Below are 21452 nucleotides of genomic sequence, written 5' to 3' on the forward strand. Positions count from 1 at the left end.
GTAAGCGTATCGTGTACCATAAACCCTTCCCCGAATTGTTCGAACGTTTGACCCAGGATCTGAACGGGCGACAGCAATATAATAACCTCCATTGGAAACCCACACAGGGTACAGTGCATCAAGTGTATTTAGAATCACATCAATTTTTATCCTTTAATCTGAATTCGATTTAGTAAATGTGTTTTTTCATAATGCTCAGTTAAGATTTTGTATTTAGCTACTTGATACTAAAGGTTGTCAAGTTTTACTGTCTCTTCTTTTTTCTGTTCTTATATTTCGGTATGATTACAGGGATATGCAACCCAGTGCGAAACCCATAACGGACTTGCTATTTATTCTGAATTCATGCCGGTTCTGAATCAGTGCTGCGATTGATCCTGAATCCATATTGATTCTGCCAATCAGCCGGTTCCCATACCGGATAACGAACCGATTCTGAACCCATCCCGGAGCTTGTACTGACATTGAATTCCTACAGATCTTGGAACTGATACCGAAACCATTCGGAATATGGAATTGATCTTAAATTCATACTGTTCCTTAGACTGAAACAGATCCTTACCGAATCTGGAATATGTTTCTGAAACCTTGAAACCATGCACCTAATACTGATACTGAATCCATATTGGCTCTGGAAGTGATCAACCTATACCGGACCTGAAACTGAGCATTAACTCATATCAGTCCTAGAACTGATCTTGAATTCATATTGATCTTGGAACTTAGCCTGATCCCTTGCAGGACTTGGAACCTATACCATTGTTGGAACTGATATTGCACCCATATAGGAATTAGATCTAATGCTGAACTCTTATCGATCTTGAAACGGATCCCGCATCCATATAAATTCCATCAATTCTACTTCGGATTCTACGTATTCGGATTGACTATCCGGCTACGTGATAATGAATTAAGTCTCGAAAGCCTGTATAGGCCGGCATGTCCGTGTAGGACGTACGCCAGATAGAAGAACCGAACCTGGAACTAATTAGTTACCTATACAAGCCCTGGAACTGATCCTGAACCCAAAACCGGACCTGGAACTAACGTGTTCTTTAATTTCCCGAGTTACTGTGCGATGCATTTCTAGTTGCGTGTGTTGCTACTATTTCAGAAATGGCAATCACTCACCTCACGGCGAGGGGATGACCGCACTCACCCACCCAAAAGAATCGTGTCCTTTAGTTGTCCTCCACGCACCACGCGGAGTGCAATTTCCACACGAAAAGAAAATCCGTTTAGAACCACCCTCCTGCATGCGTTTGGCGTTAAGTAATTTGAGCAAACGTGCATTCTACGTACACTGTTACGTGTTCGATGTTTTGTCCAACTCCTCCCCACCGGTGCCGTTAATCGTACACTTGAAGCGCACCGTCTAGATGTTCCCGGGGGGCGATTACCACCCCTGGAGGGCCGGCCCTGCACAGTGGAGGTTATGGTTCCGGGCTCCAATTATCTGCGGCACTGGTTTGCACGGTTGGTAACTGCCGGTACTGGACCTAGCCGTTCTCGGAACGTTAACACACCTGGGCTTAGATATGGCAGCACAATTGGTCGCCGGGTTAATATGGGGCATGCAGGCAACCTGTGTGTGCCAATGGCGGGTTCGTTTTACTGGGAACAGGGAGGATTTAATACCGCGGTAAGTGGATACGTTTGCGCTATGGTTTGCTGCTTTGATCGGTTTACTGGACAGGGCCGAACGAGTGACCGGATTGGAAGGGCCAGAACTTTCCGCACAGCTACGGTGATACCGTGGATAGATGCGCTGAAACAATAGTAGAAATTGGTGGACCACCTTCGCCTAATTACCGCCACAGAGCTGTTATACGCTTTCGGATTTTCGTGGAAGTACAAAAGTGCACAGATCAGCAAATTTCAAATCAACATTTTTACAACTTATTATTACTCTTAGCTTTCTTTCGCAGCTTTGCGTACATGTGGAGTTAAAAGATGGGCTCAATCTGTCAACGTGTACCATTCCTATTTCCAATCTAAAGTCTTCTTAGAGCCTCATGTACCAATGACAGCTTGCCCAAGTCAACCACTCGCTACCGCGCCCCATCTTGAGCATCGTCACTAAGATAATTGAGCAAACCTGAAAAGTCTGACTGACTTTGGCGTCCGTGTGCGCGTCTGGTAAGTCCCGAAGCGAAAGCGGCTTCTCCTCTTGTGCTTCTAGAGAATCTTAAATGCTAACCTACTACGATAGTACAATTTACAGCTAACTCTACCCTGCTACGTAACCCCGTTTCGTGGAAAAGATTTTGCCACTCTCTGTCTCATTCTCAGGGCGCTAGATTCGTAAGTTTGGTTTACGTATATTACTGCGTTTATATCACGAGCTTTAGCGTTCTTTTTACCTTGCTTTTGTTATTCTTTGTACATCCATCATCTATGCCTACGTTGGTCGGTTCCTGACATGACAGTTACGATTTTGACGTTCTAAGGAAACGGCCTTTCGTAGAAAGGCAAGCAGCCCTTCCCTCTACAACTCTCTCTTTCTCTCTCTCTCTCTCTCTCTCTTTCTCTCTTCTCATTTTATTGTCCTCTTCTCAGTCTCTTCTCGTGTGCGTTTGTTGACGAACCCTTCTTGACCCTTCTTATTGGATGCTTTTCGATCAAACGCAGAATTTACAGACCTAGACCTATGCATAAAACAAACAAAAACGTATTTCCACAGCTGAATCGCAATAAGAGAAAGGCGCTTACTAATAATAACATCCAGCCGGAGATGCGTTTCCATGTCGCGTGTTAAACCTTTGGATGAAAGCCGTCATAACGCTCTCTTTTATCCTGCCAGCGGTACTTCGGGTATGTAGAACTGGTTTCCAGTGCCACCATCGAAGCCCCGCCGAGAAGTCACTCCGAAGGTAAGCAGACTGGAGTCGCTGGAGCTACCGGCAGACCTTGTCAAGTGTTATGATGGAGTGACCCGATAGTGCGCGGAAAAATGGTAGCACCCCGGCGCGTTTGCTGGACCGGTGCACTAGAACCTGAGCACTCGCTAGAGCATCCTCTAGAGCAGCCTAGTTCGGGTAGCCTCCGCCAGGGTCTACCACTACCCGCCGCACTGTCTGGCACACACACACAAAAAAAATGACCTGAACATCTAAACATTTCCATTTTGTTCCACTAAAAACAGCACCATTTTCCGACTAATCTGTGCACCTTCGATACGCTCTCGCGGTCCGCGAAACGCATCAAGGCGCATTGTTGGGTTTCGGGGAGGGGGCAACCCCGGGCGAACCGGCGAACTACGCGTACTGGACGCCGGCCGAGCATCCGTGTGTCATCCGGAACTCGACGTACTTCATGCCTGGGGCGCGGGAAACAGGATATGGTGGGGTCGGTTGCCGGTTGCCGGTGATCACGGGTCGGGTGCACATTGCAGGTCGGGCAGGTTGGACAGGAGGAAGAGGAATCGGTGTGTGAGTGTGTGGGCGAGAGTGTTTGTGGGTTTCATTTTTTTTTTTATGTTTGTTGGTGAAAGAAACCGGAGGTGTTCGAGAGCGGCGGAATGAAATGGTAAAGGAAACAACAGAAGAAGAAGAAGAAAAAATGGACGGTGTTGTAGTCGTAAACGATTTATTTAACAAAATACTTAAAGGAAGTGTTGAGCGTACGGGGGGGAGTTGGTGTTTGGTGTTAAGAGCTCCAGGAAGGGGGGGGGGAGAAGAGTAAGAGGAGGACGGATGACAGAGGAAGGGATAATAAAGATGGAGCTGTGGGTTAAGATACGTGTTTTGCAAAGCTCTTCATCCACATCAAAATCCCCCGAAATCCGCTGTTCCGTTAAAATTTCTCGTTAGATGGCGCTATACATATACGCGAGTTTTTTTTTTTTTTGTAAGGTTAGTAAATTTCACCGGGGTAAAATGATGGTCAGCTCACGCATTCTGGTGTGAGTAATGTACACGAGTGATTGGCTGATGCAGTGGGTTTAGGTGTTAACGCGTTTTTTAGCTAAAGGAAGATGAATGTCGCGTAACGAGAGCTTTTGCGTGCCTGAATGAATTCGCATTAAAATGAGCTGATGGCATCCTTCACTGTCACAGTGTGAGTAGATCTATTTAATTAAAAAAAACGGCACAGCACGGCATGACAAACAATATATTATGGAGCAAAAAGAAAAGCTTTATTTGGAGCGGCAAACAAGGCAAGTTAGAGAGCATGCTGAAGTTCATACAGGGAGTTACTCAACGTCACTTGTCGGATAAAAGTTTCAAAGCGAGAACAGATATTTCTCGGTAACGTAATATCTTAGCCTGGAAACCGTAGTCTTGGCAATATCTTGGAAAAGAAAAAACCCTCGGAAGTCATAATTAAGACATTAAGAGCTCGATAACCCTAACCACTTTATGTAAACGCACATTATGTGGTATACACTAACAAGAATAATTTAATTATCTTTTTCATAAAATTTAAACATATTTAACCAAAAACACATTAAAATCTTTGCGACCAAACCCAACCACAGTCGATCATAGCATTCGATTAGCTAAGGTTTAAAGTGGAAATCGTCTTCCACTACACTAATTTCAGAATCAAACGTCAAGCTACTGGGAACAGCGGAAAACAAGTCTACTAGCAAAACCAATCCGGACGACCGTGCCAATGGGCAATCGTAAAACTTCTCACGCCGAAATTTGGAGATCAATTTTGACTGTTTGGAATGGGGCGGGGGTTTTAGGGATATTTCTAGGTAAAGGGGGTGTTGGTTGGTTCGGTTTGTTTTTTTTTTTAGTGGTGTAAAATAAGGATCCGACAGGATGGACACCGTTCCGCTCATCGGTAGCGGTAGTGCGCGCCCTTGTGTACACCGACGCACTGAATCCGTCCGATTCAACGCACCAATGGGCGTGGGTGTTTGTGCTGCTGGCCAAACGCCCCCGGGTTCAGTGGTCACCGGCAACGGTCAGCGCGTAACATTTCGCCCTATCTTTAACGCAACCGTTCTCGATGAGGAAGTTAGCAAAATCAAGACCTGTTGAAGATGGGTGTATGGGTGATTGGAGGGAAAACGTTTTCTGTTTTGTTTGTTTTTGGTGTTTTTTTTTTCGTTTGCTGACGACCAACGACTACTAAGACCAGGAGCGACATCTAACGGACAGTGGGGGAAAGGTGGGCTACGGCATACTCGAACAGTAGAACACAGAAGCGAAAGGTTTGGGGTTTTTTGGGAGTAGACAAAAGCGCCAGGGCGAGTAAAGGACCCGACTATTCACCAAAGATCAAAGAGTGGGGCTTTAAAGGGGACCGTTTTGCACAACACTCGTAAAGCAAATTAAATTGCAAAAAGTTAACTTAATACACTATGATGAATCGTTTTAGTATCTGATGATGCGTAAATGAAGCACAAACGGTTAGAATGCAGATGACTTACAGGGTTTTCCAGGTGTTCTCATAGGTGTGGGACACTTTATTGACTCCTTCTTACGTGAAATGAGCTTAATATAATAAGAATTGGACTTTGTAGAACCCTTGTTGGATAAATCCGATAGGAATTTCCAAGCAGCCTGCCCAAAAAAGGGTGCTATAGAGTCCAATTTTCATCATATGAAGTTCACTTCCTATAAGATAGTGTCAAGGAAGTGTCCCACAACTATGATATCCCTTGCAAATCCCTGTATAATGACGCAAGTAAAGAGCTAAAATAAAACACATTGCACGAAATATTTAACATGAAAGCAAAACTGTTTGAAGTTACAGTAAATTAAAGAACAAACGCAACAAACAAAATATCTTAAATTCAAACAAATAATGAACATGGGCAAACTAACTACTAACACCATTAGTCCTGTTATGGGTTATTTTGATAAGCTCAAGGAAACACACACACACACACACACGCACACATCCTGGCAAAATGCTCGAAAAAAAACGGCAAGCGAACCAGAAAGAAGGGGAAACACTTACCGCTGTTGTGCCAGTAGCACAGTGCCGCCAGCACGATTAAATGCCACAGATTGTGCGAGTGGCCAATGCAGTCGAACCAACCGATGCACCAGCGTTCGGGAATTTTGGCCACGTAGATCAGAAAGGCAAACCCGGACAGCGCGTACATCACGGCCACGCGCGGTATGAAGATCTGAAAAGCGAACGTACGAAAAGCGGTTGTTAAGCGGCAGTATGAGCAACGATTGCATAACGTTAGGCGTTTGTCCTGCCGCAATGAATTGCCTTTGACATTGACAGTGCGCAGACAAGGCGTGGCCATGTGCACAGGCCGCTGCCACTGGCATGCCTGTGCCCTACATTTTACGCATGCACATGTTCGAATCGGGACGCAAGCCGCTCTGAATATTAATCGCGCGTATAGCCCACCTTCACCATCGTGCTCTCGGTGCCGCCCATCACGAAGTACCAGTGGAGCGTCGGTACGACACCGTACGCGGCCCAGGCGACGAACGCCAGCATTTTCACGTTCGAGTGGACGTTCAGCTGCGGTATCTGCAGGGCCATGGCCGCGGTAAAGATGACCCCGATCGTGATCATGTAAAAGTCGCGCAGGGGCTGCAAAAAAAAAGAAAGAACGCAAGGTGATTGTCAAACAGCAAATTCAGAAGGGCACCACCGTCACGCGCAAATCGTACGTACCTGATTGCACCAGAAGGCGTAGTAGATGCCGCTCATGAAGATCGCCAGCAGCGACAGGGCGATGCCGAACAGGTCGAACGCGAGCAACCGATCGTAGCTGTCGGCCGAGTGGCACGAGAACGTGTGGTAGATCGAGGAGAAGATCATGCAGAGCTGAAAGCTGAGCAGCAGCATGCCCACGATCACCTTGTCGGTCGTGCTGGCCTGTATCTGCAGCATTGCGGTATCGTAGTAGGCAAGGATGAGAAACACGCACAGGCCGAGTATGTGGCTCCAGATGTTGACCGTCTCGTTCGTCCACCAGAACATGCTCTCGAGGCAGAGGCGCGCGGACAGGTACGTCCGGTAGCCGGTGCGTATGAACGGATTGAACCGGAGATGTTCCGGCGCTTCGTCGTACGCGACCACCTTCTCGCGCCAGCTGGTCGGTGCTAGAGCGGACGAGGAACCGTGCTTCTCGGTCGCATCCTCCAGGACGGGCGGGTTGGCGATGCCCTGGTTAGTGATGGAAAAGGATGGAGAGTGTTAGTGCCTAGAATTTCCAAATCGATCCCATCCAGTGGTTAATTTGAGTAGTTCCTAAATGCGTCATGAAGCTAATGGTTGATTGACATTGACAAATTTAACGCCTTTTCCGAAGTAATAGCCTGACGTACTCCTATTTGCACACGTTTTACAATAACTCAGTTCAATGTTCTGAACATAGGATCTATAGCAGTGGTCTGAATGTTCGTATTGCTAGCTAGTGACGTTTTATAACTACGGATCCCTTAACTTCATCGAATTATTTATCTTCAACTATTGTCTTCATCCTCACCTAGCACAAAAACTGCTGGTTTCATAAATCCTTATGAAATAGGAAGGTACATAACTGTTCCCCTTTTTTACGTATGCCAAAGAAAATAACAATCACGCTTCAACCTTATGAAATTGCTGAAATAGACTCTATTTAGCCCAGCTTTAAGCCTCATTGGGTAATTATGGGATATTTGCTATGCCGTGGGTCACTTAACATGCGTGGAAGTCCTGGTGGAGAACACATCCAACGAGTGTGTTGTGTGTTTTTTCTTTGGTTATTTCAATGCCACAAGTATGAGAGAAAGTAAACCCAGAGAAGGTCTTTCGCTATTGAACATTGAGAGTATATAAAATATCTCCCGATACCCGATGCATGGGCGCTAGCAATAATGCCTGAAAAGTGGGCGCTGACTGAAACAAGTTTGGGAACCACTGATCTAGAGGAATCATAAATCTCAATGTGCGTTGAAGATAATCACGTATTCCAGTATTTTTTAAATGTATTTTGAAATTTCTAGCCAAACAGAATGAGGCGTTCTTACTCGTCCGTCCGGCTTCAAACGCCTGGAACAGTCTCTACAAAGCTCAGATTAGCTTCAACAAGAATTCGTGAGTTCTTTTCGATAGTAAGTATCACATAGACATGCAGTTGATAAGCCTTCAAGTACGTTTGGCAGCAGTTAGATCAATAGAATCTAGCTAACCTAATCGCCTACAGCTGCGCCTGATGGCTTCAATAGGATATTCCTCTCATCACTGCTGGTATTTAACTTTAATTACTAACGCCGCTGGGTTGATTATCGATTCTTTCGAAAACAGACGCTAACATGAATGATGCCTGGAAAACCACTGCGAGGTTGTTGTACAGGTTGTTAATAAATAATACACCGGCGAGTTCACCGTGTCATTGCACTTGGAGACGCGTCAGAATCGGAAAGGTATGATTGATATTCAATTCCGGCTTCTCACACCGCGCTGGTTGGGTGTTTTCCTTTCTCTGACGCAAGCGTAACGCCCCATTCGCGAGCACTTTAGCACCTGAAGCGAACGGCGTCCCCTTTACATGCTGGTACATGCTCTGCGGCCTTCTTCCGTGTCACCTGTGTACCTTTTGCTTACGGAAGCAGGTGCAGGTGTTTTCCATTAGCGTCTGCCTCACAGTTCTGCGTAGCGTTAGAAAATAGCAAAATTTGCACGTGAGTTTCTGTGTGACAAACACCTCGCACTCTATTGTATATGGCGTTTGCACCTTTAGTAGATTTAGATTGAGTCTTTTTTTGAAATGTCTATCTGCAAAGTAAGGGTACGACTTGATACCATAAAGTCCCAGAAATTTTATCAGTACCCTGTGTATAGATTGCTCTCTTCTCGCTAATAATTGCAGAGCTTCAGAAAAGTCTCATGCCAACTTATTATACCATCCAAACATCATATACCATCCCTCAACACCTTGGAGCACCTCTCTGTCCACGAGTAGGATATTCTTCCTCCAAAAACACGCCAGACAATAATGCTCCAAAAACATCTCCCAGCAAAGGGGTATAAGGCACTGAGAGGACACGACATCATACATGACTCCCTTCTCTGCCCTACGAATCACTCCATGCGCAGCCAGGTTACGCCATCCCGTTTGCCACTGGGCAATATTCCCGCCAGTCGTCGATCGTCGTCGTAATCACGTGTCGAAACAAATTTCAGGCACGGGAAGACATCTGGTCTAGCGCGACTCTGATCGGAAAGCCCGTTAAGTGAGCACACGTGCATGTGAAGCAATCTTCCCATTAGACCTTTTACTTTGTTGCAATCCGGTTTGCTTTCGGTAACGATCACTGTTTTGATGGTGGAATTGGGGATGATTGAAGGCACAGACAGATATGTTTCTGGGATATAGCTTTTGCTGTGCTAAAAACTGTCACAAAGACACTTCTGCTTTCTTCAGGACTTTGGAAGAGATGCGAAGGAACACAATAACTTCAAACTTACACGGAAGAACTTCTCCGTCATCGTGTCGTGCTGTTGCAAACAAACTCTTTCTCGCAGCTTAAACACCACACATGTACGTACGAACGAACCACGGAACTTGCGATTGTCACCCAAAACGCAAAAGCACAGGAATTCTTCTGCAGCTCACTGGCAGCACACAGCTTCTGTTGGCACGAGCGCGGTGCAACACTAAGCCACCAACTATACGCAACCAGGCAAGCCCCGAGCCCGAAGTATGATAAACGTGCGCGCGGCGGCGGCGACGACGGTTGACTTGACCGACTCGCAAACGGTAAATGAGCCCCCGGGAGCTACGGTGACGAAAATTCGACTGTACCACGTTCGTTCGTGGGGTCGCGATCGTGTCGACCACAACACTTGAACCAGCATACGGGCGGTGGGGGAAAGAGTGTGTGCAAAAACGAACGCAAGCATGTGGAGGGTTTGGAAAAAATAGGGAAGGGATAGTACAAGAAGTAATGCGCGCCACAACCACCATAACCACCACCATCAAACCGCCAGAGGGTTGGGTGGGGGTTTGACGGTCATGCTTCGGTCCTCGATCGGGTTTTGTTTTTTTTTTTGGGTTTCGTATTCGCATTTGTACATAGCAGACAGTTTTGTTTTGAATGTTGCGTGGTTCCTTTTCTTCGTTTTTGCGGAAAGTAGCTAGAAAAACAAGACGCACTTTCCGCGGCAATGTTGAGAAATTAGGTTGTGTGGGAAGTGAGAGGGTGGGGAGTCTCTTGGAGAGTTGGTTTGATTTTGTTTCCCTTTGCTATTGGTTTATTTTGGATGCAATATTGGAGCATTTCTGTATGTTTGTTTGCTTTACTCCATCGTTCGTTAATATTCAAAAGTAAACGGGCTTTAAGAAGCTTCAAAAGAAACAGTTGAGTAAAGCCATAATTTGATAAATTCCTTATAATAAGGAAGGCTTTGTTGTCTTCGTATCCACACAATCTCCAACAAGTCGCAGAATGACGACCAGAGTCAAAACGAACCGCTAAAAAAAACGTCCAAGATGCATCTACAGCGGCCAAGCAAAGCACGCCATTGCACACTTTGGTCGTAAAAGATGGCCGGAGGTTAATGTGATACAAAAACATCAAATCGCTCCCCTCCAAACTCCTCCGCAGTATCGTGCCGGGGCATTGATTGCGTATCACATACACACCCCACCCGGTTACGACACTGTGCCGCGTAGACGCCCTAACGCCGCGAAGAAAGGCGGCGGCGGCGGCGGCGTCGATCGTGGCAAGGTCAGACCGTGTTCACTTTCGACAGGCCTTTGCCCGCCGTACGAATTGGAGATAGAGAGAAAGAGAGTGTGAGGGAGAGGTTGCGGTTGATGTCTACTCCGTCGATGACGCGGAAACGAGCGGGCCCGCTTTCCCAAAACCAGGTGAAGGCCAGGCGAGTGTACCCCCAAAAATGCTCCGGCCAAACTCGGTGCGATCAGCATGGGTGTGTGAAACACGGTGCAGCAAGCTGTGATGTGTGATTGCAGGATCATCACCGTTTGCGCGATGTTTTGGGTGGGGCATGATGTCCTACTTTTTTGCGCTTTTTGCACACACCAGCAGTGGAAGCTGTTGCTCAAGGAAAGTTCATCTCCAATTGTTATATAAGCGTTTTTTTATGTGATTGTTTGGGAGCCACAAATTTATAGGAACGGATCAGAATGTACCTCAGATGCTAAGATCTCAATATCCTGCACCTAGAATATCATCTACTCTAGACATCTTTATCCATAGCACATCAGTTTTTAGAGCCTGATAATGTTCTGATGTAGGGACTGTTTGAAGACTAAAGGAATTGACAAGAACACAATAAGCCTCGTTTTGAGAAACCATATCACAAAGCAGCATACCACTGAGACTTTAAGAACTCCCAGAACCTCTCCAAACTGTACAAACATCAAACCAGTAACATAACAAGACGTCAACAACAAAGCATCGTGCCTTCGCTTCTGATCTGCTAATAATGGCTTATCCGGTTCCTCGTTCTGGTTTGCATTCTCCACGGCTCCATCATTAACCAACGCTACCAGCTTTCTTGACGTCAGACGTGCCAGTAACCGGTCCCGACTCGATGATGTTGGAGAAGGGAAGCTTCTTCATACGTCAGAGTTGTTGTTATTGTAGGATTTATAGAGGCTTTAGACCTTGTGGGTCTCTTTCGACGTCTTATACGTCAGAGAATTGCCAGCCAGTGCGCCACACTTTGCAAAGAAGGAAGCAGCCCGAAGAATCGCGCGCACAAAAACTTATACAAAATGGTAGAAGTAAAAAAAAGCATGCACAATAAAACTGCTGCACTTCACAATGTGCGCTAAGTGCGGGCAGGTCTCTTAGACCCAGGCAGGCCTATTAGATTGTGTGCTGTGCTTAGTCATCCCCTCCTACATTAGTCCCAGCTTCACACTTCCATATGGCATTGCATCGCATCCAACAGCTTCAACCATTCTTTTTGCTGCCACTGCCACCAAGGTGGTGGTGCACGATTGTGTTGTGTGTGGCCCACAATTTCCACCGGCGCTAATTGCAAAAATCTCCAACCATAGCCATTTATGTTTCTACAGTATGTGTGTCTGTGTGTGTGTGTGTGTGTGTGTGGAAATTGATATTCAGCTGCGGTGAGCAAATCATTTTCTTTGTGTGGTTAGTGTGTGTACGTCTCTCTGTGTTGGAGTGTTTTTCTTTCTTGCTTTGCATTCCCATTAAGAGGCCACACCAACGGGGGAAGGGATTGGGCAGACTTGTGGTGAAGCTGAACTGCAAGATGCCGCCGATGCGAGATGTCGTCATAGCTCGGTAATTTTCTTCTTTTTGTAGCCCAGAGACTTCGTTTCACTACACGGTCGACCACCCCCTGTTGGCAGAAAAGCCTTTGCAATGATCTTCGCCAGATCCAAGTGATTGCCGAGTGCCAGAAGAGAAAAGAGATCGTATGCTAAGGGTTAGCAGGCGCGGTGCATGGGGCAAAATGGACATGCTTGAAGATTTCCATTTTCCGTACATGAATAACCGTCTGCCCGATGATAGATCGATTATTTTATGCTGTAAAATCTCGAATTTCTAAGTTCCATTTTCTATACACGACAAAATGCTTGTGCTATCATAACAACAGACATAGTGTATAATCAATGTAAAGGTCGTAATTTTTAAATGGCATTGTAAAATAGATTACATTTACAAGTAAATTGGAAGCTCTCTCTTTTTATTGCGAACAAACCGAAATCGCACGAATAATGCCCAATGCACCTGTATGTATGCGCTTCTCACCGGCACTATAGACTAAAGACTGGCACTGGATGTCATTTGGCTAGCCCTACTCGGCCAATATCCACTAAGCTGTTTGTTAATTATTTATATTGCATTTAATTTGCTTTCTATAGCGTTAATTGTTTCTATAGTTTGTAAGTATTACGCCTTCAGTATTAAACCTTAGGAAAAAATGAAACAAATTGTATTGTATCACTTATCGCTTTACAACGCAACGGATCAAGATCAACGATGTACTAGACCTGTAAATTGTTGCTTCTGACGTAAAGAACTAAGAACTTCTTATGCAAAATTCACAGCTAAGTGATGAGCATTCAAAACTGATTCAATCATGCGCGCATGTCGACATTCCAGGGAGTCCATCTGGCTTCGCACCCCTTTACAGCAAAGTGCGCAGAGTGCTTGTCTGTTGGTGTTGGGCGTTGGAGAGAAGCTAACCGTGCAAAATCTTGCCTTACTTACATCGCGGCTGTAGGTTATTGTTTATCTTGCTCCACACTACTGCCGCGATTGCGTAAAACTCAAAACATGCTGCAGGCGGCGCATTTTGGGGGCTCGTTCGACCCACCGAACGCGTGTCCCTTCTTCCTTACCTGTCTCTAACCTGATTTCTACGCGCTGTTATCTCACACACCACCTGACTGACACAAATACATTTTTAAAACATCAAAATTCGCCAAGCAATCAGTTTTGGCGAACGAAGAAACGACAAAAGGCAACATTTTTCCCTCTCTTTCTCTCTCTCTCTTTCTCTCCCTCTTTCTGATTTTCCCTCTCTTTCTCTTCCTCTCGCTTGTATTGGAGCCGATCATTCATAGGACGCTCTGGGTTTTGCTGTGCGGTGTGTTTGGGTAGTAAATCAGATACCAAATCGGGCCACCTGTGGCTTACCCACACACTGAAGCGGGCGAGATGAAACAGAGGTTAATCACCTGTTCGGCATTGTGTCATCACGCTAGATTGCGAGTTAATCGACCAGCGACAGCTTATTGTTCGGTGGCTTAGCAGACCTTTAAAGAGTGCTTTTATTAAAGTAAAAAACCTCTATAAAGAACCGAAGTGACAGAAGTGAAATGGGTCACGTTGCTTCACAGTCGCGAGCGGAAATTGTATCCTTTCGTCAGACACACAATGTACAACCAATACTTTCGGCAAACAATGCAAACGGCAGCTCGAATGCCACACACCGACAGACGGAAGGCTTTGCGGCCATCCTTGTTTTGCGCGATTGGGACACAGAGGGCATTTGCACGCACTGTTACTGCAGCGTCTGTGTGTGTGTGTGTGGCGGAGCCCGCACGCGCATGGTTGCGGATCGTTGATCAATGATTTCGGCGTTTCCGCCATTTCGCTGCTCAATTGATTGAGAAAATGGTTTAACACGGTAGGATAAACCTTCCTATGGCTGTGTGCGCGCTTGTGTGTAATATCTCGTGCCACCCCAGTGAATCACGTAACCTGGTCCTTTGCGACCAATTCGACCTTGAAGGTGGATGCGATCACGATGTACTTCGGTACCGATATACTTTGAGTCATTTGGACCTTTTTTGTATTGTTTCTGTATAGAGAGACACGTAGAGTCAGTCAGAAGAGCAGGCACGTGCTCGCATCCCAGCTCGGGAATGAAATTAACTACTAGAAACTACTATAAACTCTTGTACTACCTTCAAACATAGCATTGATGGATTTGTCTGCTGGATCTATCTAGGTCTGTATCCTGGACCTATCTTATCCTCCAAAATGTTGGTCCGCCTTGCTTCGGCATCAGCAGTCGGCAGCATCGACCTAGCATCGACGCACTAACTAACTAGCTGGGTTGCGCGGTTGAAAAACATCCAAAAACTGCGTCCCATAGTCCGTCCGTTTCATAATCCCCCATATAATTATGCAACCCGAGCCGACGGGCCCAACGGGCGCAAAACACAGAGAGGTGACCCCATTCAGCGCTGAATGATGCTGCCAGAGTGGATGTAGTACCCCCATATATACCGGTTTCTTTCTTATTTTTTTTTTCTCTCTTATAACCGTCACCAAATGGTCACGATCACGATCGCACCAGAAAACAGGAATGGATAAGGATGAGGAAAACCAACCATGGCAGTGTGTGACCCACTTACTTATTTTTGTTATTGGTTTCGATGCCAAAGCGAACCGTCAAGTCCCGGATTTTGGGATCATTTCAAATGAGCTAAAAGGGCAGATGAGTTTGTTAACCATACAGGTATTACAGAGATGTTGCCAAGGTCGTGATATCTGATAACACCTGAGTCTATGCTGATACTTTCCACTCCCTAGAGTAACGAACTACCAGAAAGTCATTTCATTCATGGATACCTCAAAACCTCGTAAGATCTAGCTTTATAAGACATGATCCAATGATGACCTCGTATTTAGCAGGAATTCAAAGCCTACTAATTACATCAATTGAAATGACTTCAGTTTTAACGCTTCTTGCCATGTCTGGAAGCTATGAAGTCCCCCTCAAATGTAGTCTCAAATATAGACAGCTTTGCGGCAATACAACCAACGCGACTGGTTTGCGAAGCCAACATTTATGCACTAGTTGCACTTCCCGATGTCCCCGATTTGCGTGCGATAACCTCAAACAGTAAACATACTCTTTCCGCTCGCCCTCCCAACAAAATTCAAACCAGGCGGCTGGTAACGCCAAATGTAGCACACAAAATTTGCTACATTAGCTCTCCCTCTCTCTATGTGCGACCCAGGAAAACCCATCCAACAATGCGGAACAAATGTTTCGACAGAATTGGTGACTTCAGAACTGCCTTCAACCCATAACATCGCCCATCGGTAAACCCAAAACACAGAAGCAAACCGTCCGAAGCGTTCCAATTATTTTACGGCACTACTGCAAAGCTGCAAAACTCTCGACTCGATGTTACGCGTTGCTGGAAAGAATTGGACGCAGTCGTATAAAATACTTTCCAAGCACACCCTCGAGGGTGTGGCAAAAGAAGCGCCGGCTGGTGAGTGCTATTTCAATTGTTATTTAATTCATTAGCATAAAATTAACCCTTGCATCCTAACCTTCCGGCACAGTTCTTTTTTAGTGTGTTCTTGTGTTCGACACTGCCAATGGGTTGAAATGAAAATTAAAACTACAGAAGCCGTTTGCCAAAGGTGCAGCGTCATCATGGAGAAGCGAACCGCATTGCCATTCCGAGGCGAGATCGCAACAAATATGCAAAAAGTGCAGACTTAACGGCGCTTCGATACTGAGCTTCGAAAATCAATTTCCGTTGCATGCCTGCATGCCAAACCGGGAAGATCTTGGAGTACTAATGAACCGCAATTGTATGTAACTGCCTCGATTTCAACAATTGATCTTGGAAGATCTGAACATACGGGGCGTAGTGTATTGTGCTTTGTGTGCTAAGCCAAGTTCATGCGGCTAATGCCGGAAGCACCTGTCAATACTAAACATCTAACCGCAGGTTATTAAGCTCGCGTTTGGGCAGCCAATAAAATCCCACTACAATCAAGCTCAATCAAGACAGCAGCAAAATTGTTCAGCTAAACGGGTTGAGAAATCGCAACGCCACACTCACGGCAGGCTTGACTCCACAAAACAGACGCCACGTGAGAGCGGCAACCCCCGGTTGGGTTAGCCCGAAACTATTGTACCGAGCGTCTTTCAGCGATATCTCCATCTGAGCGAACCGCAGGGTACGTGCGCAAGAAGTGGCGTAGCCTTAAACGGCAGCGAGATGGAAATGTTTGCGGTGCACGTGCCATCCACACACTCCAGCCGGCACCGCCGGCCGAAAGAAAATGGGGAGAAATTAGTTTCCCTGGTTCCTGCCCTCCCCCCATGCCCCCAAAGGCGCGTACCGACAAACAACTCGTGCGTGTACACACAGTTGACTGGAACGCGGCGGAGGATTCAACTTCCTCTGGCTAGGCCGCGGTGTGGCTGACTTGTGGCAACACGTGAGCAATTGCACGTTTATTTTTATGTTTTGCCTTTTTGTTGTTACGCGTTGGAAGTGAAGTTTTGCTTCCAGCTTTCGCAAGGAGACGACGAGAGAAACCGCGCACCGCATGCCGAGGATCGTCTGGCTCTGGGCAACCGCGGCGGTATTGCTATTTTAACGAATGATTTCTCCGCCGGTGCATGTGCAATCAGTTCCGTAATTCACAGCACACAAACATCATTCACCGCGCAAAACGGGACAGATGAAGGTACCGAGGGACTGGTCACAGTGCTAGGAGACGGCACATTTGTTGGGATGATGGGGATGATGTTTGAGTACTTCGACGAGTTCCGTTTCTGTTGCTAATATTCTACTACTTTGTTTTCAGGCTTTGGGTCTCTAGCAACCCGGAAAGAAATTGGTACAAAGCCACGAGTGGGGGGAGGGGGGGGGGTGTGGCCGATTTGCCAGCACCAATTGGTGCCAATCAGCCAGCGGCGCACATCGGTCGGTAAATTATTCAACAATGGACAGTTTAGTTAAAGGGAGGCGACGAACGTTAGCGCCCCTGGTCGAGAGCGTGTGTCTTTGATTGGCCGTGTCGCGCCGAGGTCTTGGGCTGTATCTGGCCAGTACACGCTGGTGGTTCGTGGTACGCCCGGCCATGCATTAAGCATGGTGAGAAGTTTGACGTGTGTTCACGCCGTGTCTCGGGCGACAGCCCTTTTTTAATTGCTTAAATTCAAGCCTCTCTCGCTGGAAGGAATGGAAATGGGAGCGAGGCATTGGATATTCTTGACTACTTCAGCAGCCTTCTCTCTAGATACTAAATTTCATTTCATAAAAAAAAGTGTTTGAAGTTGGCACCCACAAGTATTTGATATATAAATCCAACGACCTTTACACATTATTGATGCCAAGCTCCCCAGGGATGTTGGCACAGGCGAATATTCCTGAGCTTCTTCTGCAGGTGATTAAAATTCGTACAAATACAAAAACAATATTGGAAATCTCAAACATTGAGGATATCATTCTAGCGCATTTGGTCAGTATTGGAACATTCTTCTTGAGATGTTCGCTAGTAATACGGATCTGATATTGATTGCCATTATAGCGGAGGATTTCTGTGGAGATTGATAGGTGGGAAAAAGTTATTGTCATTGAGGACTTTGTATGAACAGACATCTGCATGACAAATTTCTAAATGGACTTGGCCGTTACACGTGGTCATAGAAAGTAATATTCATCCAAAGCTAGGTGGAAGTTCCAGGACGGAAAAAGAAATCTAAATATTACGTCTAGTGATATAGCATCATAGCGGAGGATTTTTGTGGAGATTGATAGGTGGGAAAAGGTTCATATTGAGGACTTGGTATGAAACGACGTCTGTATGAAAAAATTCTAAATGGACTTGGTCGTTACACGTGGTCCTAGAAAGTGAATGAGGCTGTAATATTCATCCGAATCCAGGTGGAAGTCCCAGGACGGAAAAAGAAATCTAAATATTACGTCTAGTGATGTGAAACGCACAAGCAGTGGACACATCTACTACAACAAGGCTCAACAGTGCTCATGATATCATGAACCTAGTACATCCGGGTACGCTCTCCACGGGAATGAACCCCTCCAATTTCCTTCCAGAATTACAACCATGTCCAATGGCAGGCTCATCCGTGTTACTCCAACCACACGCGCTCTCAGGTCACTCGGGAAACGTGAGCTGCAATTGGGTCCATCAGCAGTACAGCATCTCTTCACCGCCACGCCACTAATTCAATCAGTGGCGTTGCCTTGGGCCAACTGCCAAACAAAAACACACACCCACACACACACACACTCCCCAACGTACCTTTTGCGGGTGCCGGTGATAGAGCCCGCAGTCGCCCGGCGCTGCTGCGCTGCCCTGGAACAGGCCGGCACACTTGATGCTGCCGGGTGCATCCCCATCCGCCCGGAAGCTGCCGGACGGGGGCAGCAGTTCCGCCTTGAGCAGTTCGTTCCACTCGTTCATTGCCGGGCCCGGGCTGGTCAAGGCTCTGGTCAAACCCAGCGAGGTGGTTGAACACGAAGACACGTGCGCCGCGCGACTGCTACGGAGATGAGGAGTTTGATTGACGGGAGACGCTGGGTTTCTGTTTGGGCTGGCGGACACCTGAGGAAGAAAGACGCAAGGATGGAAACTTTAAGGTAAGAGCGTTAAGGACATTGAAGCGACGGGTGCTTGCAAAGCTTTCAAATGCAAAGGAAATCAAATGACTCCGGTCGGGTTTGTGAAGTGCAGCGAAGGAGTTTCCATTATCGTGCGCAAATTGATGCCTTATTGTTTGTTTTCTCCCCCCCCCCCCCCCCAATTCGATTGCCGTTGGTCAGCAGCCACAGCCCCGTGCGCCTCTGCAGAAGAGAAAGCTCCCAGAGGGCTTTCAAAGGGCAGTTTTGTGCAAAAAAAAAAAAAATACAAAACAACCTCACAATTGGCAACCACCACTTCCCCCACCGGTTCGTAAAGTTCGTCCGACAGTGGCATCCGGTTTTCCCCTTTTTCTGCCACGTTTTAATTGTGCCCTTCTGGTGAGGTGGGTGTGCTTTCACCCAAAACCAAACAAAACAAAGAAGCCAACAAAAAAAAAGAAATTCTTTTTCGACATCGAAACAGCAAACGTTTATCGCGGCAAATATGTGCTTTTTTTTTGTAAACATAACTATCCGCAGTGGGCCTATGGAGAGAGAAATAGAGAGAGAGAGAGGGAACGAGAGCGGGCCAAAAAACGTTGCATTATGACGCGCTGATGATGCTCGTTGCCAGCGTCGAGTTCGCAAACTGCACCGCAAACATGCATGTGGTGCACGCGATCTCGACCAAAGCATCAACACACAGACACACATGTGGCCCGGTGGCTGTCGATAAGCACAACTATCTGGCGGACCCGCGCTTATCGCGGATTGGATCAGCACGTTTTGCTTTGATCTTATCAGCGGTCAGCTACTGGCTTAATGGGACTTAATCGGAATCTGATCGCGCTTCGGAAGGTGTCTCTCGGTGCCGACATAGTAGTGGCCGTTTGTGACCCCTTCAGACGAAGGGCTTGCAGTAACGAAAACAAAACACACACAAAAAAGTTTGTTCCCCATAACAAACACACTCCCGGGGGAAAGAGGTCAGGTAAGGGAATCCGTTCCGCATAAAAACGTCCCCATCAGCCGTGGATGCCAACAACCAGCATTTCCCCACTGCTGGAAGGATGACCCACTGCATTGGCTCTCCGAAATTTCAGTCAGAGTTCTCGCTCAGTCTCTCACGAATCGTTCTCTATACCGGCAACATTTATCCGCATTGCCCCACTGGATGTCAATAAGCGTTTCGTACGCTTTTCTCCACTGACCGGCCTCCAACCCACGCTGTCCGCTTCCACTGACACTCTGTTTCCCTGCGTACATATTTTTTATTTCTCTATAAAGCCTTCCTCTAGTCCCGTTCTCACTCACTTGCGGTTGCTTCAACACTTACCTTTGATGCGCGTAAAACAGAAAAAAACCGGTCGTGGGATTTCGCACCTGGCACCTGGATCTGGCGACGATCGTGTATGTGCGTGTGTCTAGCGACAGCTCCTCCCCACACACTGATGATTGCTGATCCGTTCTGCACCGCGCGACGCCACAACGTACAGTGTGTGAAGCGCCCGAGACCCGGGTCCGGCACCTTCGGCGGACCGATACGCCGAAAACACGACGCTCTCGCTCTCAACCCCTTCCTTTTACGCGAGAAGCGGTATACAGTGACTGCTGCGCCAACAGACACAGAACGGTTTTTGGGAAACATTAGTGTCGACTATCTGATACAAACGGAAAAGTGTCAAACAAAACCGCGCTACACGAACTGAAACGAAATCGGTATTATACAAGCTTGTTAGAGACTTCTTTCGTTGACTTGAGACATTGCTACCAAATTGCTCTGAAATGGCATTGTTATTCAAAACAAACTGCAACGCGAAACGCAGGAAGTATCGTACCAATTTATATAATTATTTCTACGTGTGGCGTATTATTGTTATTTAAATGTTTTTGGCAATGTCATGCAAAGTAGCGCTAGTATTATGATTCTCTAATATCTGTGCATTTTGTTATTCCCACCCTTTTTCCAGTAAATAGTTACAAAAAAATCCTTTCGGAATGTAATTACATGCAATTCGTGTGGTTTAAAAATATGTAATTAGTAGTTAAACCGTAAAACAAAACAATTTCCGTAGCTTTAACCTGACGGAAAGCTGATGGACAAAAAACGGTCTCCGTTTGAGTCAGGTAATGCAATTGACCTTCGTTCACTTAGATATATCAAACCAGAGACAAATCGAGTTCTGTTACACGGATCATAATAGAAAATGAGCATTTTTTGATACTTTTTTTTAAACACTCGAGTCACATAATTGGCCCTATTAACCGCTTTCCCATTTTTGCCCTCCGGGCAGTCTCTTTGCACTGGCTTGCACTGTGTTGGTTCTTTGCGCACACAAGTTCACACGTTGTACAGCACATCTTTTGTGTTTAATAACTAATAAGAATGTTTTGCCAATTGTTTAAAGGATTTGAAGAGGCAGCCTCATATATAGAATTTTCAAATTTCAAAAGCTGCTGAACGAAATTGTTGTTCTTTGTTTTAAACAATGCGTTTAAAATTAACTTACAATGAGTTAATAGCTTCGTTAAACAGCATTAGCTTTGCGGGGATTAACGTCAAAAATAAGATTGATCATGATGGTGTTTGTTTATCATTTAGATATCATTTTTTTTAATGCTAAATTCTGACCAATAAATCGTACTATTCGTTATTAACGTTCGCTGGACCCCGGATTCA

General features: G+C 46.1%; 1 protein-coding gene across 1 annotated transcript; it reads right to left on the reverse strand.

Annotated features, from left to right (window-relative positions):
- Positions 1-1876: 1876 nt before the first annotated feature.
- Positions 1877-20309, reverse strand: LOC120906199 (progestin and adipoQ receptor family member 3). The gene is made up of 6 exons (XM_040317704.1): positions 20109-20309; positions 18453-18755; positions 6601-7095; positions 6328-6516; positions 5920-6091; positions 1877-4987 (listed from the first exon to the last, which is right to left on the reverse strand). Exons 2-6 carry the CDS (start codon positions 18612-18614, stop codon positions 4899-4901), a joined length of 1107 nt encoding a protein of 368 aa, XP_040173638.1. The 5' UTR covers positions 18615-18755; positions 20109-20309; the 3' UTR covers positions 1877-4898.
- Positions 20310-21452: the final 1143 nt, after the last annotated feature.

The sequence above is a fragment of the Anopheles arabiensis genome, chromosome X (assembly GCF_016920715.1).
Source record: "Anopheles arabiensis isolate DONGOLA chromosome X, AaraD3, whole genome shotgun sequence".
In the NCBI taxonomy this organism is placed as follows: domain Eukaryota; kingdom Metazoa; phylum Arthropoda; class Insecta; order Diptera; family Culicidae; genus Anopheles; species Anopheles arabiensis.